The 26,617-nt window shown below is 49.3% G+C and overlaps 1 protein-coding gene across 3 annotated transcripts in view; it reads right to left on the bottom strand.

Moving 5' to 3' along the window:
- MFHAS1 (multifunctional ROCO family signaling regulator 1) overlaps positions 1 to 25,894 on the bottom strand; it is a 34,545-nt gene extending 8,651 nt beyond the window's left edge. For all 3 annotated transcript variants that reach the window (XR_015258508.1, XR_015258507.1, XM_086747293.1), the window contains exon 1: positions 22,580 to 25,894. Coding sequence is in view for 1 of the 3 variants with exons in the window: in XM_086747293.1 (XP_086603419.1) it covers positions 22,580 to 25,781 (3,202 nt within the window). In the remaining 2 variants the exon portion in view is untranslated. The remainder of the gene's footprint in view (positions 1 to 22,579) is intronic.
- Positions 25,895 to 26,617: the final 723 nt, after the last annotated feature.

The raw sequence follows: 26,617 nt of genomic DNA, 5'->3' as shown, positions 1-26,617 counted from the left end.
GAAAGAGGAGATCAAATGAAGTATTGCACTGATACAAAAGAAAAAGCTGAGTGCCTGGCATGTGGTTCTGTTTGCTTGGTTTAATGGTTAAGTTTAAATGTAGCTGGAGCAGCCCATGTCTGCCGCACTTGTTCTTCCCCTATGTACAAGAACAGCCAGTCTGTATTTTGATTGCACATTCCTTCATGAGCATGTCACAAATTTTACTGGAAACCTCAGTTCTGCCTGCCTCCTCTGAAAGGTTGCCCTGCAATAGCACACACAAACCACAAAGCTTATCCTAGTCTCGACCCGGCCTTGGCTTTAATGTTAACTTCCACAGAAGCCACTAAGGTTTTAACCAAAACTCCAGCTACTTTGTCTTAAGGCTGAAGACTAACACAGTTGAGTTTTTGAAGAACAATCCCATTTTCCAAGAGACAAATCTGCATCACTAACACTACTCAGCTGATCTAGGACTACAAGCCCTATTTGCAAAGGCACTTTAACGCTGATACTTGCTGACCAAGGCCTGATTTTTAGATGCATCTGAGTCTCAGTTCAGGTGGCAGCAAAGAGGCACCCACCAAGCCTGGTCAAAAGCACCTGCAAACAGAGAAGCAGATGCTTTAGAAGATGCTCCTTTGCTGCCTGTTTACAATGGCTCAAATGGTGCAGAGGAGTTGCATCTATCCCATGGCCACCCTCCTGGCATTTTGGCACAGAAACAGGTCTCCACAGCCGGGTAAAATGTGCTGTACAGCAAGCTAAGGCTGAGATACAGACTGAGACTGCCATGAAACTACCATGGTTGCTTTTGGCTGCAGAATAAGCTGCTTTGTAACCCCCACCCAGGTAGATGTGCTGAGCAAGTCATGTTGCCTGCACCACTTAAAAGAAACCTGCTACACGTGAGTGGTCACAGGCAAAGGTAAGAGCAAACCTTCAGCTATGCCCAAAGCTGTACCAGAAGGGTCTGCTTCCTCTCAGCATTAGCTAGCTCACCCAAAGCAGGTATTTCTATGTCAGCAAGATGTTCTTCACTGCCACCTTTTTATCCCAGAACAGAGGAACGGCCAACTTTGAGCTGCTTGTGCTGGGTTCCCAGGCCGGGCCAGCGCCGGCAGCACACAAGGATAACTGCATATGCAATAGAGAGCTCAACTGTGTATCACCACTTGGTGCATGAAGACAACATTCCTTCTGCCATATCTGCCCAGGAACACAGAAAAGCATAGGTGTACAATTTTTGGTCAGGTACAGAGTTAGGCTCCTTGATTTACTGCGATCTGGGGAGGGATGCCTCCCTCTGAGCCCATGCCAGCAATTATACCCATGCGTGCTGCAAAGCACACTTCACCGGCCTTTAGGAAATACCCATGAAATGCCAGATACCCATGACAAATCAGAGAGTCAGGAGGGAGGCTGACAGCAAGAAAAGCAAGTACTTGCAGGAGTGTTTGGTTACTCCACGCTGGCAGCCAGACAAGCCCAGCTGTAATCCTACTTGGCTGCCTAACAGAGAGAAGGGTTTTGCACACAAGGACCATTTGCCTTCACACAGTCCCACTGCCACGGCTGTGCTAAGTGGCACAAGGTTCCCTGTTCATGTGTTAACAATCTGCAGCAAGGGCAGAGGAGTGAGACTCTGCTCCAGACTGCCATGCCATCTCCTTTCTCTCAGAGCTCCCAGAAGAACACATCTGCACAGTGTCAGCCCGATGGTGTTTCTCATTTTCATGCTGTCAGGATCTGGGCTCCACTGGGACAATCAGCAAGAGGATGAGCAGGACTCTGGCCCTGGCTCTGTGGTGCTACTTCTCTCTCGGGACCTTGAACATACACTGTCCATGCTTCACATCAGGAGCATGACAGCGCCAAAACCAAGCTCTTTCTGTATCCTGCCCTGTCTCAGCACTGACACACTCATTCCACCCCATGCCCCAGACCTGCTCCAACCACATACTCACTTGTTTTCTGAAGCCCTACTGCTCATTTGCTCTCCTATCCCAAATCCCTTCTCACTCTTCTTTCTTGCTGAAGGCCTTCAAGCACCAGCCACTGCAAGTGAGGTTGACAGGAGATAAGACTTTACACCTCTGCCTCAACTGCTTCTCTGTCAAGCCTCCTTTGACTAATCCTTGCTCATGACATCTCTCAGCACAGCATCCAGCAGTCATGCCTTCAGAAAAGTAGAGAATAAAACACTCCAACACTACCTGCATACCAAAAGCACATGTCCAATGCTCAGTTTCCAAGAGCAATCAGAAAGCAGGGCTCACAAGTGAGCCTCAGGTCCCAGAACATCCCTCTGCTTTGCATGCAGTCCTATCACCTTTCATCCATACAACTGCAAAGAGATAGGGGTTGGAGAAGCCTTAGCTTCTGTTAGTTGTTTTGAGGTTCAACAGCTGGAGCACTTACACAGGTAGATGAAACCTCTCGCAGAGGGAGGATGAGCTGAATAGCCACATGCACAGATCTCCCCCTCTGCTCTAAGCACAGGGAATGCCCTCACACTCTGGGACTCTGCAGCCAGCCCTACAGTAGACGAGAAATCTGTCAGGAGTCCTGGCAGAAGGAGGGGGAAGGAGATGGTGTCTCACACCAAGCCTGCTTCCACGCCATTTAAATTTTATCTTCACCACTCTGTGTGGATGAAATGAATGGGTTGCTTGCTTCAAATGTTGCTATGCATGAGACATAAGCTTATTCTCAAGCACTGCACACAGAAAATATTGCTCTGTATGGGTATGAATTTTTAATATGCTCCTCACAGCAGTGCCTGCATGTCACGCACAAAAATATTCCCCAGAAGTTAGAACTCTGCACTTCCCTTGACCTATTTCTGGAGTCCTGAATTACCTTATCTACCTCGCCTGCCGGGCGCAGAGGGTTGGATAGAGACCTCCAAGTTAGGAGTTAATTCTGTTCTCGCTTGAGGCTATTCTCCTGGCTGCAAACACAACAAAAACAAAGAAGCTGAAAGCAGACACATCACAAAAAGGAGCAAAGCAGGGTGATATCCACATACAGAAAGTTTCATGAGCCTCACGTGGCAGTCCTGGTTAAAGGAGCTTAAAACTAGCAAACAAAAGCAACAACAAAAATCCCAGCCTGTGAAAACGGCTGGGAGAGACCACTGTGGAAGAAAGCAATAGAGAAGAAAACTCTGTTGGTAAGCACCGATCACAACAGCAGGCTGGTGAGCAGAGCCACCCATCAGGTATAGCACATGCTCAGGAACAAATCAACTTGGGATCAAACATAGTTTAAAAAGAAAGAGAAGGCTTTAAAACAAAAAGCAAAGCTTGCTCTGGAAATGCAGAGTGGGAAAGGCGGCCAGTCACAAGGCAAAGGACCAGTCTGCAGAGATGAGTCCCCAAAACCAGAAGCTGAGAGCACAGAGAAAAGGATGTGGAGAGGAAGGAAGAAGGTTAGAGCTTTCCAAAATATGCAAAAGGAACCTACGGCAATTTGCCACTTCTCCTTTGAAGGGTTCAAGACCAAAAATGTCAGCAGTGACACCTTCCTCAAACACAGAGTAGTCTCCTGTGGGTGCTCACCTCCACTCCAGAGCATCATAACTTCCTGAGGGGCAGGCTCGGCCTTGGGGCCGCTGGCTGACCTGAGCACCAGACAGCTTTCCAGCTCTCACATTCACAGCACCAGCTGCCTTTCAAGCCAGCACCTCATCTCTAGGCCTTACAGCTCTGGCTGAGGACATGTATATGGCTCACCTTGAAAATTTCCCCCGGCTGGCTGCACAGGAAAATGATTTCTCAAGGCTCTTAATTCATTCCAGATGACAGAAACATGAAACAACCTCTGTGGTGGATCTCTGGAAACAGGCAGAAGTGCTTTTAATCCTGGAACTGAGAGGTCTAGGTCAAACCTCAGGACCTAGAGCTGCAGCTCCCCAGGCCAGGAACCCCGGACGCACTGCAGAAGCTGTGCTCCACTCAGCTCAAGCCCGAGCAGCTTTCCTCACCGCAGCAGAGATCACCCTGCACTCTACCTCCTACTCAAGAAGCTACCAGGCTAATCACCCTGGCAGGAAGCCAGGGGCCATGCCAAAAGATAAGATGCCCTGCAAGGCCTGCCCAGGAGACACAGGGAGACAGATGTTGTACCTGGCAATCACTACCTCTGATTTTAGCCACTTAGGGAAGGGGAGAGGTCACACAAACACCAGCTCCAGACTGGAAGGCTTAGGGAGGTTAAACACCCTCCTCCTTCACGACAGCGTCAGCTGGTTCTTAATCCCTTGCTGTCACAGCAGAAGAGGACACTGACACACCACAGCAGTTGCAAAAGCTCTGAGGAAGCCTTTGGTACTGGACCAAGCGTACCTCTGGGTGGAGAACTTGAGTGGAAAGTATTTTGGATGCTTGACTCAGCAGCTACAGGAGGGTAATTATTCAAGATACCAATTTGCATCTCATCCACTAATTTCCCCAACAAGAGTTATTTGAGATCATCCCTTACATCCCTTACAGTGTGGTAGTACAAGGTTTCCAAGTATAAATCTTGGAAAACTCTATGTTTGTCCCAAAACATTAGTTAATTATGTTTTTCTCAGGCACACAGAAGTTAATTATAGTTATAACTGGAATTTATTTACAAGCAAAACAAAAAACCCCACACATTCCCCAGATCACGTAATTTAGTACTTCCTACCTCCATGCTCACAAAATTGAGAGAGCAGTAGGAAATCATCAAAACAGCTCCATCAAAATACATCCAGAAGTAGTCATGAAGGTTTGAGGCCTCCTGTTTCCTTTTGACAGAATGAAATAAGCAGCTCGGAGAAATACAGGCTAGCTGGCACCTAATTTATTTCTAAGCCAGTGCGGGTAACTGACCTACCATCAGTGTGGCTACACGATGCAACATCTCTCCCTTCTTTCCACAGCTCATGAAATACCGAGCACAGAGAGTACTTAAGCCAGGTAACATGGACATCTCAGCAAAAGACTTGTCTCTCCTTCCAAGAGAGAAGGCTGTGAGTTTTGCCACCACCGCCCCCCGCAAAAAAGCTGGGGGGGGGGTGGGGGTGGGAACATGATGCCATTTCTTCACCCTGTCTCGTCAAACTCCATCTATTTCAAACAGTATTTCAGCATGAGTAGCCTCCCTTGTCCAGCTTCATCTCTACCTGTTCCGTCAGGCACTCCATCCTTCTTCTCCCTGTGCAATGGGGAAGGTGGGAGCAACTCACCTGCGCCCACAGGTGACCAGAGCAGACACTGGAGAAAGGAAGTGACCAAAGGGGACAAGTAAACAGCACAGCATAAAGGCTCAGGAAAATGAGAGGAGGCACTGGGGAAAAGCTGAAATAGAAAACAAAGCATTGTCCAAATTGCTGAATATTTTGCTGCCCTTCTGATATCTAAAAGCTCCTTGAACTGGCAGGTTGCAAGACAGCAATTTCAGACAACTGCAGTGCAAAGCCATGAAAAATTTATTTGCTTCATTAACATTTTAGGACCTTATTAGCTGGAACAAAATTGACTGTCAAAGCATTTTAAGGAAGACTCACGGTGTAATAAGCTCAATGCGAATTATCCTCATCCCAGAATAGAAACAGTCCTGTCACTGAATAACCAAGGGCAGAATCTACCTTTTGGTTATTTTAAATTTCATCCCTTTAGCCATATCTGCCATGAGCACTTTCTCATTCTGCCAAGGCAAGGCATCAGCTGGAGAGAAAGCTGCAGCCAGCCCCAACCAGTCTGCTCTCACCCAGTAACAGCAAGACACAACTTCAAGCAGAACATCCACCCGAACGCTAGACACTGCCAGCTGCAGCCAACAACTCCCACCAGCCGTGAGCCCACCTTTCCAAACAGTAATTCCAAAGCTATTACACCCCCATCACAGAGGAGATGCTGAGCCTTCTTTCATCCAGACGATTAGCATGCTGCAGGTCCCACTAAAGGGAAAAAAAAAAAAAGAGTTTAAAAGAGCTCCCAAAGCCATTACTATGACAAATAAAGTTAACAGGCAGGGTTCACCGAGGTCTGCAGGGAGCTACCAGGACTGGTGAGCATCCTGCTAGCTCTGGCTCTCTGTGTTTGGGTTATAACACATTTTAATAGCTGGCCATGTGAAAAGCCAACCCCTGGAGGGGGTCCCATGGACTTCCAGCCTTGCGCAACCGATGATGCTGGGCCAAGTCTCAGTCTGTCTCTCTGCTAAATTTAGATAATTAGGCAACCCTGCTCCTCACAATAGTCTGGCTACGGCATTGCACCCAGAACCGGCTGATCATTTTTCTGCCTGCTCCAACACATGAACTAAAAAGCCTCGATGCAGGTACTGTAAGCTGCATTCAAAAAACCCCAAAGGAAGTGGTCCAGCACCTGACCCAGGCTGCAGAACTTCCTGCTGCAACATGCTGTAGATTCAAGAAGCTGATGAGGGTTCACAAAGAGACCTGAGCAGTAACTGGCAAAGTGTCTTTAAAGAGACAGATCCCTGTGCTGAAGATAGACAAAGGCTGGGAGAACACCTGGGACAAGTTTTTTTCCCCACTTGGCTTTTAGGCTCCTTCCCCACAAGATGTCCACACATGCCACAGCCGAAGGCAGGATCCTGGCTATGCAGCCCCTCTTCTGGAACAAGCGTTCAGCAAAGTCCAGCTGGGAGCAAAAATCCTGCCCTTTCCCTTGTAGTAGCCTTTTACATTCTACCACAACCATCTCTCCCTTTTTTTTTTTTTTTTTTTAATTTACCTGCCTTTCACAAGCCAAGAAAAAGAACAAACCAAAACACGCATGCAAGACATGCGTGTACATGTGCTACCCAACAGTTTTCCCTGAGATTAAATAAACTCCTTCCTGGGCAAAAAGTAACTTGGCTCCATGAGTTGCTGTTGCCTCAGGGCTATTCCAAGGCTTCAGTGGGTTCAGCAAACTGAACTGGAGGGAGCTGTATTTTCAAAACCTGTGTGGTAAGTATTCTCTTACAGATCATTTAAGGTGAGATGCATGCACAATACTCCTCTGAAAAGCTATTTTGGTCACTCTAAAACCCTCCCTGTTCAGAAGGACAACCACAGAGCCCACTTAAGCAAAGGAACAAACTATTTTTTTTTCCTTCTTCATCATCAACTGGTTTAAGGAGCAAAGTCTAAACACCATGAAGTCCCACTAAGGCTCAAATATTAAATAAAGTGTTTTATCTGTTAACTCAACCAACTTGAACTCATCCCTGTTTTAATCCATTAACATGACCTTCTATTGAAGCAACTTTAACTGTGGCATTTGATCTATGCAGGTACATCACAGAATTTATTCTAGGTTTGTGCTTAATCAGAGAAAAACACGTCCTTGGTGCTTCTCCTACAAAGCTACCCACTTCCTGCTGGTTAATAACTAACACCACACTGCGTGCTGACCACAGGTATGGCTTCAGCTGAGCAGGAACCTGCAGGATCACAGAAGCTTCCTTAATTGCAAGGGCATCAGCTCTACCTTGCTTCTCTGCATATATTTTTTTCCCTTTACACTGAAGTTTCATGAGAACATCCTTAAGTCAAGTGTTTGTTCCTTGCGAGACAGAGTGTGATGTAGATTTGCATGAAGCTATATGGCTGAAACCAGAGAAGCAGAGCACTGAGACCAGTAGCCAGCTCTCCTCTTGGTCTCATGGGTAAGGCTCGTGTGTCTTCTATAGAAACATTGCTGGTGCACATGGCAGTGCCCAAGCAGCACTCCACAGAGCTCAGAGCCTGAGTTCCCCTATGCCAACAGAGGTGAAGAACTGATTTTTGTTTCAAATCTTCCCCACTCGTTTGGTTTAAAGTATTTCTGTTATTACCAAAAGTGCTGTCTTTAAAGTCTAAGTGAGCTGCAGGCTTTGCACTGCTCAATGGTCAAGAACAAAGCTCTGTCTGTTCTTTTACTATGAAGAGCTTTACAAAATCTGTTTCTACTTGTCCTCTTTTCCAGAGGGAATGAGAACTAATCTTTCATATCTTTTTTTTTTTTTTTTGCAATGATTTCTCAGCATTTCCAATCATTTAACCATTTTTCTCTGAACCCTCTCTTTCCCTAATATCCAAACAGGTGACAACTAATAGTTGTAAATCAAGGCAATAATTAGTTTTTGCTTACAACACCTTTTCCCTATGGGAAAGTGATTATTTATGGACTTAGCATTATAGATTGGTTTACTACCTGTGCCGAAACCAATTCCTACTACTTCTTATTCTGCCACTGGATTGCCTTCCACAATGATAAGTCATGCGAGTTCAGAAACAATAGCTTTGCTACTGAACTCCTGCAGAGTTCACTGCCTGCTAAATGCCATCTGGTCTGGGGTTCTCAGTGCCCAAAAATAAACTGCAGTATCCATCTTTGCTGTTTAAAAATCACTTCTACAGCAGTCATGTTTGCTACTGAAACAGGAAGGAGCCCTGGGGGGTGTAAAGAACTCATCAGCCTCCCGGGGAGGCAGCAGCATTGCCAGGAGAATATTTCACTCCTCCATCATCTCCTCTACCCCCCTGCACCTTCCCAGGAGCTGCCTGCTCCACCATGTGACTCTGGGACAGAGCTGAGCTCCTTCCTGGCCCCCTAACTATCTGTGCTGTAAATCTGTGTTACTTCCAGGTTCGCTCCAGGCAGCCTTCCAGCAGGTGGATGATTCTGAGGTACTTACTCCCCAGCATCATTGCAACACAGCCCTGGCCCCCTCTCCTTCAGATGTTTCGCCATCTCACCTGAACTGGAAGCTGGCTGGTTCTCCTTTGGACGTGCCTAGCACCGATCCCCTCAGCGGGATCTGTCTTAGGAAGAAATAACTCTAAAACTTCCCAGACATTTACTTGGGCTGATCAAAGAGGAGAGACTCAGAGAGATCTTAAGCATATGGTCTAAATACTCAATGAGCGAGGACAATTGTGGCTGGAAAAGCAGGAACCAGCAGGACTCTCGCTCTCAAACGCTGTTCAGCACTGGAGTTCAGGCCCCAACCAGGCTTGCTCTGAGGGGAGATGAAGCAGATGAGGCAGCTCAAGAGATGGCTTCTGCCAAAAAAGTGGGCAAAATGCTGGCATACAGGAGGAGAAGACAGTACATTTCAGAGCTACTCAGAGATCACACGTTAATTTAGACAGTGCACTTTCCAGAACATAATGGCAGAGCAACAACCAAAGAAATCATGCACAAACAGCCATTACAAGAGAAGCAAAGAACATGCCCTTCTCTGCTGCACTTTGTCCAGGATCATAGTTTGTTCCAAGATGCAGGAGGCCCTGGAGCATTATCAGTGGTTTGGACATAGAGAGTTTAAAGGGGGAATACGAGCCAGACCGGATTAGGAAGACTCTTTCCTTCCCTCCACCACCACCAAAAGTTTGCTCTGTGAGAGAAAAATTCAGAGAAAGCACAGACCTACTGGCTGCTCCTGTTTGCACACATAAGGATTTTGTAGGCTAGCGGAAAAATGTCCCACAGCTCTGGACTTCACCAGCAGCCACAGGCACCTGCGTCCCTTCTCCATGATCTGGTTCCTTCCCACCCTTGCATTATTCTCAAACACACAAGACAAGAGAACAGTCCTCCAAGCAAGCAAAGCTTTATTAAAAATGACTTCTGATTAAAAAGGAGTTTTAAATCCTTTTGTAATGATGACCGGATTATCCGCATCACGCTGCATTATGCAACTAGGGATAAAGCAGCATACAGCAAGTGGCAAAAGCACTGTCTCCAGCAGAGCCACAACTTTGTGGGCAGCCCCCAGCCCCAACGCTCACCTGCAAAGCTCAGGTGGGGCTGGGGACACTTGGTACAACACAGGGAAGCAGAATCATGCGCAAGACTTGTATGACGCAGCAGATAAAGAGCAGTTGTTGGTTTGCAACATAGCTTTCAATCAGAGGTGCTATTTCAGGGGAATACCGCCATTAAATACTTAAGGAAACACAGGTATGAGTGACAGACCTCTGACCTGGAGCCTGGCCGTGGGTGTGCCATAAAACATGATAACTTGTCATGCCGTGCTGGCGATGAACTAGAGGCCGGGCAAGAACTGCACTCAAGCCGCTCAGCCTCCCTGCAATGGGGAGGGCCACGCCGCCCGCATCCACCCTGCTATCCAGGAGCCGCCACGCAGCGAGTGAACCGCCGTGCGGCTCAGCTTCCCCTGGCTGAAGACACCCAGCCACGCTTGCAGCTGATAGCTTTTAACGGGAAGCATATTTTTAGCACCTGCAAAGTGCTGTGCCAGAAATCCGAGTCAGAGCTAGCCTACTGCGTTCCCCAAACCAGCCCATCACGCATCTCCTCTCATCACACTCTCTTCAGCACAATGGTTTGGATTTTTTTTTTTTTAACTTAACTTAAAAAAAAAAAAAATCAGATCTCCGTGTGAATCATTAACCTGAGTATGGTCTGGCCTTGTTTGGCAACATTTTCTTAATATTGTGTTTAGCTTCACTGCAAGCACTCAAAAATGTGCATGTTGTGCACGTACATACTGTGCTAGGCTCTCTTTTGCTGTAGAAGAAAGAGGTGATTTATTTTGAAGAAGGACAAGGAAGAAGTTAAAAAATAACAGGCAGATTAAAAAGATTTGTGGTAGCTTTCTGTTACAAAAGACGACAGAGAAAGGTACTTTTTTTTCTGATCCTAAAGGAAGGTTCCCAAACTCTTCTTTACCCAAAAAAAAGTCTTTATTTCGGCTAATCTTTGAGGCACAAATGCACTGATTGGGAAAAGATGCACACAAGACTCAGCTCTTGATCATTTATTTCAGCATCTCACCCTAGGAAGGCTCCAAGCTGACCACAGCAGCCACGTGCTGAGCTGAATTATTTGCCCACACAAGCATCGGTTAAGATCTTGCAAAAGTCCAATAACAATCACCGCAGAGTCTGTAGGTCTCCCCCTGGGCACACACATGTTCCTCTGAGAAACTTCTCACTTACTAAAGATGGTATGAAGATGTCATCAAGGCTAGATGACAGGCTTCTGCTTCACCGGTGTGAGTAAGACTCCCTGCCCAAAACCCCTGACAGTACAGCTTCAGGTACACAGATCTGACTGGACTTGTAAGTGAGGACAAAGCACACGGGAGCTTCATTCCCCACATAGCCCTCCGGCACTGTCACAGAGCTAGGCAAATGGACCTGGAGATAGATAACTAAAGTTCCAGAGCAAGGCTTGGATCATCTCCATTTTCACCCACTGAGCACTTCTGTACAACTGTCAACCAGAAGCTTTAAAAAAAAAAAAAAAAGTAAGAAATAAATTCTTGCTCAGCAGATCTCTGGGATATTGTAGCCAGCAAGCAACGGTATCTCTTCCCAAAGTTCCAGTTGTCTGTCTTCACTCCCATCTCGGTGTTAAAGCAGGTGTGGGATGTTTGGAAACAAGTCAGAAGGCAGAAGAATTATATATTCCTGACACCAAGAGCTCAAGGTGCTGTTCATCAGGCCATAATTGCAGCAGTGCTTTTTCAAGCCTGAGATGGCTCAGTCTTGGTCCATTACGGGGTACAGTGAAGTGAAGTCCATGTATTAAAGAGATCTGCATGACTGGTTCCTACATAAACTCCCATTGCACATGCAGTTGTCTCCCTACTTTGGGGACAGCGAAACACCATCTTCCCTATGCTGTCCTTCTAGAATCTGGAAGATGGAGAGTGGGGTGGATGCTAAAATCTATCACCGCTGCCACTCAGTACACCTCCAAGATGCTGAAAAGGTTGACTGCTACTAGAGTGAAGAGCGCATTGCTACCTTTTTAAACAGAGCTCTGAGCCCCAGAGACCCTCTGCTGAGCAGACAGGGCTCGAGAGAGCCGAGCAGGACTGCCAGGGGCCTTGACACAGCGCTGGCACAAGCTCAGCGCGAGCAGACTGCCCCCAGAGCCCTGAAGCTGCAGCACGGCCCCCTTACTTCACAGAAACAAACGTATTCTTTCACAGTGTACCTGTCACTTACTGCCCAACCAAAATAGATTTAAGCTGTTCCACAGTAAAAATAACAGCGACCAAGAAATATTATGTCAGATCACAGGAAGGGGAAGCTCTTTTTTGATGGATTTCCTAAATTTAGCCGCTTTGATAAACCAGAGTCATTTGGACATGAGACTTTTCTATATCCATTATCTGAAATAAGAGCATCAAAATCTCTCCGACAAAGAAAAAGCCTGTTCAAAAGGAAGATTTAGAGAAACACCCAGAGAGCTGAAAACTCATCTGGTTACACAACGCATGTAAGTAGGCCTGGTACTTGCTGCTGACTCCTTGGTTTGGAAACCTGCCACCAAGCACCCTCTGCCTCAGCACATTCAACCCCATCCAGCAGTTCTGCCTGTAAGACAGAGCCGCACACAGCAAGAGGGTAAGAAGCACCATGGAGACCAGGAGAGGAAACGCACGCAAAACCCTCCGTCTCCTCCCCTCCTTGCAGCAGCACAGACTTATCAACAGGATAAGTCTGCGTCTCTCTCCTGACCTGGCATGTCCCGGCAGCGTGGAGAGCCTGCTTGCTCCTTCTGGACACAGCACGCTGGCTTCCTGAAAATACAGCCCAGATGAGGCTTCCCCAGGAAAGCCAACCCATCCAAAGGACTACTCAAGGACTACTTTGAGCCAGCACTGATCATTCCAGCTCTCACTGCTTGCTCCTGGCCAGGCTGCCCAGAGAAGTGGTGGTACAAAATGGAGTCACTCAAAAGGGGTAACAGTGGGACAGAGCCCACATTAAGGCAGTGGAGGCCAAGCCAGCAGCTGTACCCTCAACCTGCAATGCTCTTTAAAGCCAGTTTGGGCCCAGGAACAGCTCCCCGTCATTGAGTGAAAGTTGGATTCACACAGCTGTTGCTCAGTCTGACACCAGTTTGTCTGGATTTACAATTCCTCGTGCCCTTGGGCAACTCCTGGGCGAGTCTGCAATTTGCAAGACGCCTTCCATGCTACAGATCTCCCAACGTGTGCTAAGCAGCTCAGCTGCCTCCTTACCATCTCTTCTGCTCCAGCTCGTATGGGTCCCATCATAACTAAATCCCTCTGCTAAGGAAGATCATCACTCCTGTGAGCCACTCCCCACTTCACAGATAGAGAAAAGGATGAGAAATTACAAGAGGAAGAGGACATCTAATTTTTGTAGCTGCCCCAAGTCCCCTTTGCTCCCATATAGACAAGGTCCCCAGCTGCTCAGCCCTTTTTAAGGTAAAAACAAATTAACTGAGCATAAATACCTTGAAATATTCCCTATCACACACTGCAATAAATACAGCTGCATCTCACTATCTCTTGAGGATGTAATCCTGAGAAGTGTAATGATTAGCAATTTGACAGACAATTATGCTATTTTTTCCCTATAATGTAGAGAGGAGAACATGTGTACAGGACTAGTCAGTTACACACAGTATAAATACACAGGGACGGTGGAAAGATACAAATGCAAATATCAGGATGGTCAATACAAGATGACTGCTTTTCAGAACAAATCACTGTACCCAGCCATTACCCCGCTTTTAGCTCCTTCATTCTTGATTTATCTGAGAAATCTAATGAAAGTGATGAAAATGCAACTGTTCAGACACAGGAAATGGGAACACTTACAGTAAAAGACCGATGTCAGGCAGCCAGCCTCAGACAGAGCTCCCTGCCTCTCCATGCTCCACACCATATATTTTGTGCCTGCGCATTTCAGCTATGGGCATTGCCAAGTCCTTGCTTTCCAACATTATCTGTTCAGCGAAAAATTGCTTGCCATCCATACCCGACTGCTTCATCTAAGACAGAGGCCACAGTGAGTGAAGAAACGTATCAAACTGTCAGCAACAGAGCTCCACAACAACAGCCAGAGATGCAGCTGGGTGCTGCTGCTCCGTGCAGCACTCATGGTCTGTGCTGCAGCACAATTTTGCAGTTCTGCTATGTCCACCATGTTTCAGAGGCCACAGGACAGAGATGCATGTTTCTTCTGCCGCAGAAAGGTCACCCTCCACTTCTTGACCATGTAGCAAAGGGCCGTACTAGCTGTAAGGATACTTGTTTTGGGGTAGGTTTGGGACAAATCAGCCTCTCCAGCAGTCCTCTGCTGCCAGCCTTTCACAGATGCAGCAAAGGCATTTCAAAGGCACCAAATGCACTGCACACATCTCTCAAAGTCAAGCGAGACCCAGTCACTGTGTTCACCTTCAATATTTTTTCACTGTATTGTTTCACACAGCAGAAACAGCAGCTAGACACATGAGAAGCTAATTAGGTCAAGCACCTCCGTCTCCAGCCAAACCCTGTAGATTTTGATGCTGTGGAAACCATGGACAACTCATTTTTTAGGAAGCTCATCAACAACCCTACCCTCCTGCAAGGCAGGATCTGCCCCTTATCACATGCCGCTGCTCTCTCGGTATTGTTGGAGATGAAAACACCTGCTAAAAATGCAAAGAACACGCTCCGTGAGGAATTCACCACACAGAAATTGCAGAGTTACTGCGTACAGACCATTCAAGAGACATGTCTTTAGCGAAGTGTGCCACAATCTTGCATTGTTAGGCTGAAAACCTACAATACTAATTTTATCATCAATTGCATCACAAGGTCCACAAATCCCTGTTTTACCATGTTGTACCTTTCTTTGTTTCCTTCCTGTTACCCTGTTAACAGAGAGAGCCTGAAAACGCCACAGAAAGCTCACCTCCGAGTAGCACATGGTAAAACTGGGCAGGTCTGAACAGGATTTGAGATGCAGTTTTGTTTTGCTCTGAAGGTTACTGGCCTTCACAGTTCAGTTTAGCCTGATCCTCACAAAGCATTAAGGTTAATGGATTTCCCCACAGAAGTGCCTAGCTCTCCTCAAAGCTGTCATCCGGTTCATGCAGAGCTTGCCATGCTGAACTGTCAGTTCAAAATTAACATTACCTTGTACAGACTGTAGGTCCTCGGCTAGTTTCACACCCGCCCCCAGGAGCCCAACCTAGCCACAGCTAAAACCAGTAAGCAGGTGTACTCAGGATATCTTTGAGAGAAGCACAGAGCTCCTGAAAATGACCACTGGGGAAAAAAAAAAAAAAAAAAAAGAAAAAAAAAAAACAACTAACAAATCTGAAATTAAGGTTTTGCTTTAAACCACAACCAACTCAAGCAGGCAAGCCGTCCAGCAATTACAGACCAGTCCAAACACAGCCTCCATCCACTGGCCACAGGCAAGTCACCCCTAACCACGGGGCCTACAAGCGTGCATCAGTCCTAAACCACGCTGCCACTGACCACGTTGGCAGCCCAATCAGCACAGTCAGGACCAAGCTTTAGCCAGGAAAATACCACAAGTACAGTATGGCTTCAGCTTCCAGCAGCTTGCTGAGATAGAACCATAAGCCCTCAAAGATGGTCCAGCTGAACACTCCAAATGAAGTTTCCCCCAAAGCCAACCAGCCAACCTGTTGTTTTACAGGTCTTGCAACCCCCAATCCCAGTTCTTACATCTGGTTCCCAACAAAGAAACTGCTGGCGGACAAATCTCTCCCAGCTGCTCCGCTGGACAAAGGCCACATCCTACCACTACAGGTTGTAAACTGCATCCATTCGACAGCTTCTAAAAACGCCACAGCCTCCTCATCTCCAGTATGAGACGCAGCTCCTTCACACGGTGATCACCCCCATCAGCTCTCCTGCTGTAGGCAAGCAGATCACAGTACAGCAGACCAAGGAGGCAGGCCGAGGCTCCTACAAACCAGCTGCAGTGCTTTCTCAGACCCACTTATGTTCTTAGCTAGCTAAAAGTACCAACACATTTTTTTGGCAGCAGCAGGAATTTGACTGTTATAACTGACAAGGTACTTTAAGGACTCCCTCTGCACTCCCCATCCCTGCAAGGTGCCCCCTTAAATAGCACATCCTTAAATTGGCACCACACAAGCTCACCTGAGAAGAGGTGACCTCACTTGCCACCAGCCAGCCGGCTCACTCTCACAGTTGCCCACATCTGGACAGCTAGTGCAAGCACGACAAGCAAGGAGAGGGAGATAAAAAGAAGTAACTGATTATCTTGTATTCACTCACTAGACCACAGTTTTCTTTACTTATCTGCGGAGGTTATTCTTCCTCTACACAGGACAGAAGGCGGGGAGGGAGGAGTAAAAAAAAAAAAAATTGTACTCTGATTATTTCCAAGAATTCAAACCCAACATAGAACTCCTTATTTAATAAATTTTCTCCCTTCTCCCCAGCAAATTGTTTTCAAGAGCCAAACAACTAGCCTGCACTTTTATTAGCAAATCAATAACTGGAGAGCACGCTAGGCTACCAGCGACCTGCTTAATACCGCAAATGAGACAAGATGCCACAGCATCCAAGAGAATTACCTACCAGATGCACTCACATTTTGCTTTTAAACTGATGTGTGTTGTTCCAGAGCTTTATCCCAATGTCAAGTAACATGTTCACAACATCACCAAAAGGCAACAAAGATTCATCACTGTTGGTAATTTCCCACCATCCTCTTCTGAGATGCAAAAGGAATAGGACCTTGCACTAGATTTGCATGTGGATCATGCACATGGTACATCTCAGCCAAACTTACATGGGAAACCTTTTCACACTTGTTTTTAGAAAAAGGCACCACACCACCAGAAGTGCATGCACACAGCAGGAAGCAAAGCAAGTTTCGTGACAACCATGTCCATAACGTGCTGAAGGAGAGCACAAATCAGTCCTCATGCAATTTACTGACTCTGGAGAGGGGAAAACCCACTAAAACATTTTATCTCACCCTCTCAGTCAGTAGCTTTTAAATAGATCTCATGCAATGAAACAAAGAATCATTTGGTACCAAGCATCTTTTTTATAGGTCATTTCCTGCAAAGACAAATTTCAGTGACTGCAAAGATAAAAAAAAAAAACCACAAACAAACAGAAAAAGTAATGCATTAAAGGCCAAGAACTCTGCTTTGCTTCACTAACCAAACCAAAAAGATCCACGCAACCAAATCTAGAGTTTTCCTGGTTCAGTGATGGCAGCTTAAAGTCCAGAGGCCCAAAGCCCAGAGAGGACTCCCACAGTGAACAGGGCAGGGCAAGACAAGCTGTTAAGGTACAAACCAGAAGAGCTTTCTTGTACCAAGCCAACACACCAACGAACCCTTCCTCTAGCAGAAACGCATAGGAACTTTTTACATAGGAAGAGGATTCCTGCAAATAGATGCATGTTGCCATTCTAATTTCAAGTAATTTTAGCAAGTTCCACATTAGGAGCCTTAAAAAAAAAGTCCCCAAACACACATAAAGCAATGCACACAATACAAAGTAAAGTTTCAAGAAGGCAATTCAAAGCCCCAGCCTCTCTTCTGGCATCCACAGTTGAGTTTGCTCCTCCCAATCCTGTGTCATCCCAAGCCAGACCATCAGGCACGAGCCCAGCTCTGTGCTGGCTACTTAAGTTCTCCCACATCTACGCCCCACCAAGGCACGGTCCCATGGCAGCCATCCACACTATAGACCACACTCCCTCTAGTAATTTCTCTGCCTCCTCCGAGATCACGAAACGTTTGTTGTCTCTTTCCTGAATGTGTCGTTTAAATTAGAGGGTGCCCTACCACAGCCACCAAGCAAGAGGACCTCAAACATTCCCCATGCAACGCACAGCTTAACATGAAGGAAGTCTCTAAAAACCCCAGGTGGTAAATAGACTGTGTTTCTACACAATTACGTACAGCAAGTCATACCACTCAAGGTTGTCACTTCAGAAGAATCAGCTCTTGTTGGTAAGCCAAATAATCAACCCTAGAGCTTCCCCACGTTCAGCAACTGATCTGTTCTCTTCTCCTGAATCACAGGGCCCTGTTCAGCTTTCTCCAGCCACCCAGATCACCCATGTCCAGTGCTCCTGCTGTGCTCAAGCCTTGCCTTACTGTCTCCAATTATGCCACAGTACTCTGCTGAAGCCACAACCTTCAGGAAAACATGACAACAGCCCCAAAACAGCTGCACCATCTGGCACAAAAGAATCCACCCTCAAATGTGGAAAATAAAAGGCTGCCAAATGCTAGCATCAGGCTCTAAAACAAGCAGGTATTGCTCCACTGCCATTGTCTGTGGAAAAAAAAAAAAACACAAAACAAAACAAACCACAAAACAGCTGCTTACGATTTAATGACAAAGAACAATTAGACACCTGACAGTAGCCTTTCATTGAGAGGCAGCTGAGATTTTGGAGCAACTTCAGAGCCCTTCCAACAAAACTAGTCCCACCTGCTGCCTCCTCAGCTTGCATGGGACTTGACAGCATGACACATCATGGGATCTTCCACCTCTCCATTTCCTGACTCCATCTCAGCCGCCAAGGGAGTTCATGCTTGCTTTTGACTCCAAGGCAGGGATGGTGAACATGGTACACTAGAATTAGCCAGCGTGGTTCCACAGTTTCACAGGAGAACTGATACCTCCACCTGTACCCATGAAGGTGACTGGCACGTAGTCCTTGCTTCTGCTCACCTTCAGTGTTGGAGATGGGCAGAGCAGAAGCTCGTGATCTCTTCCCTGTTCTGATACCTTCGGAAGGAGGGCACAAGGCAGGCAGGAGATGTGCGCTTCCTCTCCACAGGAGACCTCTTGCCAGTCCTCCAGCATCTCTCAAAACTTCCCAATAGCTCTGCGGTGTCCTTTTGGAGAGGGACTGCTAGGCTCACACGCAGTATCTTTGCCTGTGGCTTTCTGTCTGTTGTCACATTTTCAATCTGTGAAAACCCAGATCATCTTGTTCTGCTTGTGACAGTGTTTTGCCTGTTTTCCGCAATGGACAGAGCCCCTGGCTTTCTTATGTCTGCATTCATACAGGTAACTTCATGAGCAGGAACAAAGGAAAACCACTGGTCAAACACAATCCCTCCCACTCCAAACACCAAAAGGATCACACTTTGGACATCAGGACACCTTGTGCAGACCAGAGCCTGGAAGAGACCCGGGTGGCCCAGACCCAGCCCAGCGTAGGGCAAAAAGAGACAGCAACAGAGCAGTAGCAGGTGCGTGTGAAGGCAAGCACCTGCTAACTGCAAGGAAAATCCAGTACATTTGTCTAAACAAACCACACAAGTCTCCTGTCAGACAGACGGCAAACCAGCTCCATGTTCCCAATCCGAAGTTACTTAATAGCTTATGGGACAAGAACAACCTAAAAGCCCTTCAGTCCAGGGGCTAAGAGAACATCACGTACAAAATCACAGCATTTTACAACAGCTGAGACAACCCAATTGAGGTCTCATCATCTTAGTGAACTATTCTTGTTGGTCACTCCAAGCAGGGATAAGCCTTTCTTAGCCTGGTAGGGACACTTTTATTTATATACAGTGCAAATGTAAAAGAAAAAAAAAATACAACACACCACTTATCAGCAGAGAGGATGACTGCAGTCTCAAAACATACTTAGATTCCAGCTCAGATGCCAATTCAGTTACTATTTCACCCAGCTACAAAACTGTTTCAAACAAATACTTCCTTAAAAGGACCCTATCAAAGCACTTTTATACCACTTTTACTGTTTGTTTGCAATAAACCTTCAGAAGACTAAATCCAGAAACTCAATTCTTATTAACCATTTCTGTGCACACTAGTTTGCTCTTAGATAATTTCTCTGCACATTATCAACAGAAGTTATAGAGTGTGAGCACAAGACGAAGAGCGAAGGAAAGAAGAGGAAAAGCAAGGATCAAACTCAGCTCATGAACAACCAAGTCCTCTCTTTGAAGGAGATTCCAATGAAAATTTTGGATGACCAAAGAATGCACTGTCGGTTTCATGAATGACGACACAGATTGCGCAACCAGACACACAGCCAGACTGCACTTCCATTTTTGAACACAAATTTGGCAGTGTGTCCACAAAAATATCTCCCTTATTAAGGTCAACAGGCTGCAAGGCAGTTCTTCAGTGCAGTCCTAAAAAGACCACAGCCCTATTTAAGAATTAGCAGCATTGTAATTGCCAGGGACTTCCGCTGGAAGAGCTTGGAAAGAAATAGATCTCCCTCGCTACACATTTTCGTAACATTACACCCATCTCTTTCCTACACCCTGTTAAAAATTACACCAACCACAACTCCCTTGCATGAGAACAAGCTTGGCAGCGTGACTTCAAACACACACACCTCCTGATCAACAAAATCAGGAGAAAAAAAAAGTCTCCAGCTGCACGATTTCCATTTAGGGGCTCCTAAACAGTCTTTTATTCACAGAGCAGATACACAGCAAAGAAATATGTTAGATTAAATGCAGACATCCAGGCCTCCCCAAACCAAACCATGGTTCACATTTTTCATAAAATCCAGGTCATAGCTGGGCTAGATATAAGCATCACCCAAGAAGATAAGCAGGTTTCTCGATTAAGTGCTGCCTTTCACCACTATTCAGGACTTCCATAGATCACCTCTGGCTCTCAAACACATTTGTCTTCTCAATACGCTCTTCTCCCAGCTAGACTTGCATGGTACTCACATCAAGACCGTCACCCTTTAGCTCGTGGCAGGGCCACTTGGGATGCTAAGTCCTGTGCCCCTGGCAGCAAGGCTTGGCTTCTCCCCTGGAGAGCTCCGGAAATGCTGCAACCCCCTTTCCAAAGGCAGCATCACCCAGGTGGCATTCAGAGGCCTGGCACGTAACCCCCTGCTCCTCCCATGTCCAATGACGCACTGCTTACCTGCGCCTCCCCTACCCAGCACACCAGGCCTGCCTCCCAGGTGAGAGCAATCCTTTCCTACCTCTAGGGAAACATATATGGCACAGCCAAATCCAATGGAAAAGGTCCTTTGATTTCAATTCCCCCCTGACAATTCCAGACCTGCTCTGACTGTCACTGGTCAGCAAAGATGCCAATCATCTGCAGACAGTCCGGCTCCTCTTCACATTTCACTTTCAAAGCATCATCTACTCACTAGGAAAAAAAGGATCAGCTACAAAATATTCACACATACACCAAAAAAAAAAAAAGGAGCTATATGACTATGACTGCATATCTGAATTATTCACAAGCTAAATATTATTCAATAGCCACCCAGCATACCTGCACATACAGTTTCCGGTCTTGCTAATTTTGGTGGGGGCTTTTTGCTTGTTTGTTTGCTTGGTTTTGGTTTGGTGGTTTGGCTTTTTTTTCCCCAGAGGTTCTGTGGCTTTTTGGTCTTCATGTGTTTTCGGAAAGCAGATCACATTGCCCCAAGCACTATGTCAGCAGCAAGACCCTGCATGCAGATACCGCTCAGTAACTCACACAGCATGGGTTCACCTCCCCCAGACCAACAGCTCTTATGTAAGCCAGCACAGTTAGAGGGAAATGCAACTGATGACAGAGCCAGGACGCAGGCTGAGGAACAAACAGCAACTCCTTATTTCAAGGTCCAGGGAATTAAAAAAAAAAAAAAAAAAAGAAAATAACAAACACCCAAAACACACCTTATTATTCACATTTGCCTATGAACTAATTCAGCACCAGTGCTTGCTTTAACTGAAATCATACTCCAATTCCCTCACAATTTCAAGCTACCTGTAAATAAAAAGTGCTCCAATATACTTCCAACACGGGTGTATACGTGTGTAAAAAAAAAAAAAAAAAAAAAAAAAAGCACATTTCTACCACGCTGCCTACAGCTCAGAGTGTATTGTACAGCTCACACAGATTTACACACCAAAGCACCTTTCCCATACCCCCCCACCCCGAAGGTCCAGAGCAAAGTCAGCGGAGAAGGGAGGACACAGGTTAGGAGGCAGCACCTGCATACATACAGAGTAAAACAGATGCTGCTGGAAAGCACCTCCGATAAATTAACGACTTTAGACAGCTTTAAAAAGCACCACAACTAGTCACATTCCAGAGGAAAGAGATTATGCTTTTTTCGTTAGATGAAGGAGGAGAGAGGAAGGAAGATAATTGCTCTCAAGAACAGCTCCAAAAGGCACAGTCTGGGAATCACTTCTAGGTGAGACACTTAAACAAAGAAGAAGGAGTATCCCTCTCTCTTCGGGGAGGAACGCTTCCTGCTACAGACAGGGCTCCCACACCAGAAAGCGCTTTTTATACAGGGCTACGGAGAGCAACACACCCATTGTCTACCAGCAGGAGCTTTCCTGCATTCAGAGAGGCTGCAGCACAGCCCAGGTTTCGGGGGTGGAGGGTGGAAGGGGGGGCATAGGACACCTGTGATCTTTCAGGTATCTCTATCTGCATTTACAAACAGTCCCAAGGAAGGGGGAGCTGCAGCGTAAAGGGAATGAGGAAAAAATGCAGCGCCATTCAAAGGAATCAAAACAAGGAGAAGGACAGTTCAGGGCCTTTTCAACAATGGCACTGCCAACGCTCAGGGCCAAAATCCAAAAAGCAGGGAGAAAAGGCATGGACAAAGGGAAACGTAACACCCCTCTCATCTCAGAGTAGGGGTATTTTAAGCCTGTCTCCTTGGAGCTAGCCTAATATTTTCCCTCATGACTCAAGTCACCAGCGAAGGGAGCTAGAGCAGAGGAGAAAAAAAGAAAAAAAAAAAAGAAAAAAAAAAAAGAAAAAAAATATCAAGCTAAGACTAATACCGTAAAAGTCCCTTCTAGAAGGGGCAAAGCTCCAGAAGAGATGAAAGGCAAGCTGGGCTGTGCCTTACCTGGAAAAGTGTGTGGGTTGGGTGACCCTCTTTTAAGGCACTTTGAACAGAGGACGTGCACAGTGTAGTACAGGCCTGGCCATTCCTGGAGCAGGACATTCAGTTCTTCCACTAAAGGAGTAATAGCTTGCCAAGCTGTCCAGATATTTGGTAGGGACGCATGACTAGCGATAGACAGAGTATCTGGCTGCAGAGCTCCCCTGGCAGGCCGGTAACTCACCACCACGGGCACCTTTCCCCGGTAGGCATAGATCTGGTATTTGCCATCCGACCGCTGAACCACATGGCTGTTAATCTGGACGCTGTAGCGTGCAAACAAGCCGGGTGGGAAAATGAATGGAAAGCTATATTCAATCTGCAGCTGCTCGACCACAAAGGACTGTCCGCTCAGATTGGTGCCGTTGATCCACGCCTCCGCATGGGGCACCTCATTTTTCACGTAGCAGGGAAACTTGTACCAAGCGGCTGCCCCATTTAGGGGCTTGCATTTGGGTTTGTTGACACAGTAACAGAGCCCCATCTTCTCCAGCAGCTCCAGGATGAGCTGCAGATCCTCCCGGCTCTGGATGTGGGGCTTAAGAAGCAGACGGATAACGTGTGCAGGGAGGAGGCCGTGCAGCAGGAAGCCCTCCACGTAATGATGGAGCTGAGTGGCCCTCAGTTCGTCAATGTGGGTGTCACTGAGCAGTTTCTGGAGCAGCACGGTGGCATCCCGCTGGCAGAAGACATTGAGGATGTCAATGAGCCGTGGCAGGTTGTGGAACACATACTCCCGCAAGGTGAGGTGCTCCTCAAAGTAGAGCAGCTTTCCACTCTCGTGCAGGTAGGACAGGGCACTCTGGAGCCGATCCTCTGTCAGCCCCGCCTGCAAGCCCAACCGGGCAGAGTCCCACCAGCTTAGCCACAGCTGCTGAGCTTGTGGCTGGAAGTGCAGCTCCTCCAGCACTTGCCAGGATTTTGGCAACACCCGGTGCAGGTTCGGGAAGATATCCCGGTGCTCAGCCACTGAGAGGAGCTTGTCCCGCAGGCGACGCACCTGGCAACGGTCCCGGCAGCTGAAAGGCAGCACTGGAGAGAGGATCTGTGGGCGATGGTTGAGAAGGAACTGAAACTGGGCTTTCTTTCGCCGCAAGTTCTTGTCCGAGACCCCGTAAAAGGCAGCATGCGGGCTGGAGCAGCGCAGGTCAAAGTCCTGTCCCAGAGCCTCATCCACCTGCTGGACCAAGCTCTGGAGTCCCTCAGCATCCCTCTTCTCCTGCTGAGCGATCTGGTGATGGATGTCCAGGCACTTCTCTTCCAACTCCCGCTCCGCACAGAGGTCAGCATGGGTTCCCACCATGCACACCACGGCATGGGGCACCTTGGAACCGAGCCAGTGCAAGAAATAGCCCACAGAGGGGTAGAAGTGCTGAGGGACGTAGGCACTCAAATTCACCACCAGCACGTACAAGGCTCCGGGAGAGAGGAAGAAAGACTGGATCACATCATAGCTCGGGTCCCCCGCCAGCTCGTACACAATGAATGTCAAGCCCCTCTCTGCATCCGCTGTCCAGTTCATCACCTCAATGCCCTTGCTGCCTCCTGACAGTCCTGGTCCTGATGATACCTGGGGGGCATTTGGCGGCAGTGATGGTGCAGGGCATGGTGTTTCCCCCTTCAATCGGTGAGAGGGCACGCGAGAAGGAATGTCCTGCCGCTCAGGAGAGAGATGTTCCAACTGCTGCGTGGCTGGTACCCACGCTGAGGAAGCATCCTGAGGCTCCGGGAAGGCACAGCACCCAACCGGCACTCTCCCCGTGTCCTGCTGCTGCCCAGGGCACCCTCTGGGCTGGGCAGTCCCTGCCTCCAGACTTCCCACATCCCCCCTCTGCCCATCTTCCTCCATGAGGCATCGTCTCAGCAGGGTCTTTCCCGCATCCTTTAGGCCCATGAGGACCAGCTTGAGGCGGGGTTTGAGGGCAGGCTGGGAGTGGGCCAGCTCCTGCTGGTAGGCTGCGATGTAGGGGATGCCTTTCATGCACACCTCATAGGGAGGCTGGATGAGGGGGTTGTCTTTGATCTTCCACAGGGTGACGCGGGAGAGCTGCCCGAAGCCCTCAGGCAGGATGGCAATCTGGTTGCCTTGCAAGACCAGCTCCTCCAGGCTGTGGAGGAGCACGATGGAATCAGGCAGGTAGCGGATGCGGTTGTTGTCCAGCCAGAGTGTGCGGAGCTGTCGGAGCTGGCAGAGGCGAGGGGGCAGCAGGGTGAGCTGGTTGCGGCTCAGGTAGAGCTCCTCCAGACTGGGCAGCGCCAAGATGGCAGCAGGAAACTCCCCCAGCAGATTAGAGGAGAGATTCAGCATCTTGAGCCGCTGCAGGCTGCCGAAGCCAGCGGGCAGGGCCCGCAGCCGGTTGCCGTCCAGCATGAGGCTCTCGAGGGCGCTCAGCTGGCAGAGGCCCTCGGGCAGGGCTGCCAGCCCAGTGCCACTCAGCCAGAGGATCTTGAGGCGATGGAGGGCGGCGATGCCCTCGGGCAGGGCCCCGAGGTGGCGGTTGCCAGAGCAGTCGAGCTCCTCCAGGGCGGCCAGCTCCAGCAGCACTGCAGGGAAGGAGGGCAGCAGGTTGTGGTCGACGTCGAGGGCGCGGAGGTGCTGCAGGCGGCCCAGGCCCTCGGGCAGGCGGCGCAGGCGGTTGAAGCTGAGGTCGAGCTCCTCGAGGCGGCCCAGCTCGGCGAGCCGGGGGGGCAGGCCCGGGCCCTCGGCGCCCAGCTCGTTGTGGCTAAGGCTGAGCTTGCGCAGGCCCCGCAGCCCCGCCAGCGCCCCGCCGTCCCCCAGGCCCCGCAGCCGGTTGTGGCTGAGGTCGAGCTCGGCCAGGCGGCCCAGGTGGCGCAGGGCGGCGGCGGGCAGGCGGCACAGCCGGTTGCGCCGCAGGCTGAGGACCCGCAGCCCGCTCAGGGCGGCGCCCACCTCCTCGGGCAGCTCCTCCAGCCCCCGCCCGCTCAGGTTCAGCGCCTCCAGCTCCCCCAGGGCCGCTGCCGGGGGCGGGCGGCGAGGCGCGGAGGCGGCGGTGGCAGCGGGGGGCGGCGGCGGCGGCCCCCCGGGCGGCCCCGCGTCCGGCTCCGGCTCGGGCTCGGGCTCGCCGGGGCCGCCCCGCAGCTTCCGTGCGCGCAGGGCGGCGTCGCGCCACAGCCGCACCGCCTTCGGGGGCTCCGTCTGCGCCATGGCCGGGGGAGCGGGCCCGGGCCCCCGCCCCGCCCGACCCTACCTGCCGCCGCTGCTGCTCGCCATGGGCGCGGCCGCGCTGCGCGCCACCGCGACCGCCGCCGGCTCGGGGGCTCCCCGCCGCTCCGCGCCGGCACTGCCAGCCCTGCCGCGCCGCGCCCCCCCGCGCACGTAGCCGCCGCCGCCACCGCCCCGCCGGGGGCGGGACGCGGGCACGGCCCGCCCCGCGCCGCCCGCTGGGGGCAGCCTGCACCGCCCCCGCGCCGCCGAGAGCCGGTCCCCGCGCCGCGGGGACGGCCGGCGCCGGGCCACCCCAGCCTCAGGTCGCCGGGCACCGGCCGCTTTTCCCGGGGAGAAAGGGTCCCCGCCTGCCGCTCCTGCCCCTTGCCCCGCCGCCTCGGGAGTGAGCCCGCCCGGCCCTCTCGTAGTGCTGATCCCCGCATCGTTTCTGCACCAGGCAAACGCTGGGTTCGCATCCAGCCCCGCAAGAAACCGAGATTTAACTTCCCTCCCGTGAAATGACCGCCTTTCCGCGCTGGAGGGGGCGAAAGCCCGTGACCCTGTGGTTAGCCAGAGCAACTCCGCCACCTTCCTGCCGCGCTTTGTTCCCTTTGCTGCAGGCATCTGAGCAGCTCCTAAGCACTGCCTTCGTCAGGATCCTCAGCCAAGCTGTGCTCCTCGGGCTCAGAGAACTGCTCCTGGAAATACCCTCCGTTGCTACAGAGGAGAAACGGGGCCATTTTATGGCTGGGGACGCTCGGATCTCTCGAGCCTTGTAAGGGTAAGGATCTCCCGACCTCGCCCTCACAAATGCCAGTGATGCTGGGTTTTTGAAA

The sequence above is a fragment of the Chlamydotis macqueenii genome, chromosome 4 (assembly GCF_036417535.1).
Source record: "Chlamydotis macqueenii isolate bChlMac1 chromosome 4, bChlMac1.mat, whole genome shotgun sequence".
Classification (NCBI taxonomy): domain Eukaryota; kingdom Metazoa; phylum Chordata; class Aves; order Otidiformes; family Otididae; genus Chlamydotis; species Chlamydotis macqueenii.
The sequence above is the reverse complement of the archived record's forward strand: the minus strand, read 5'-3'. Positions and strand labels throughout refer to the sequence as shown.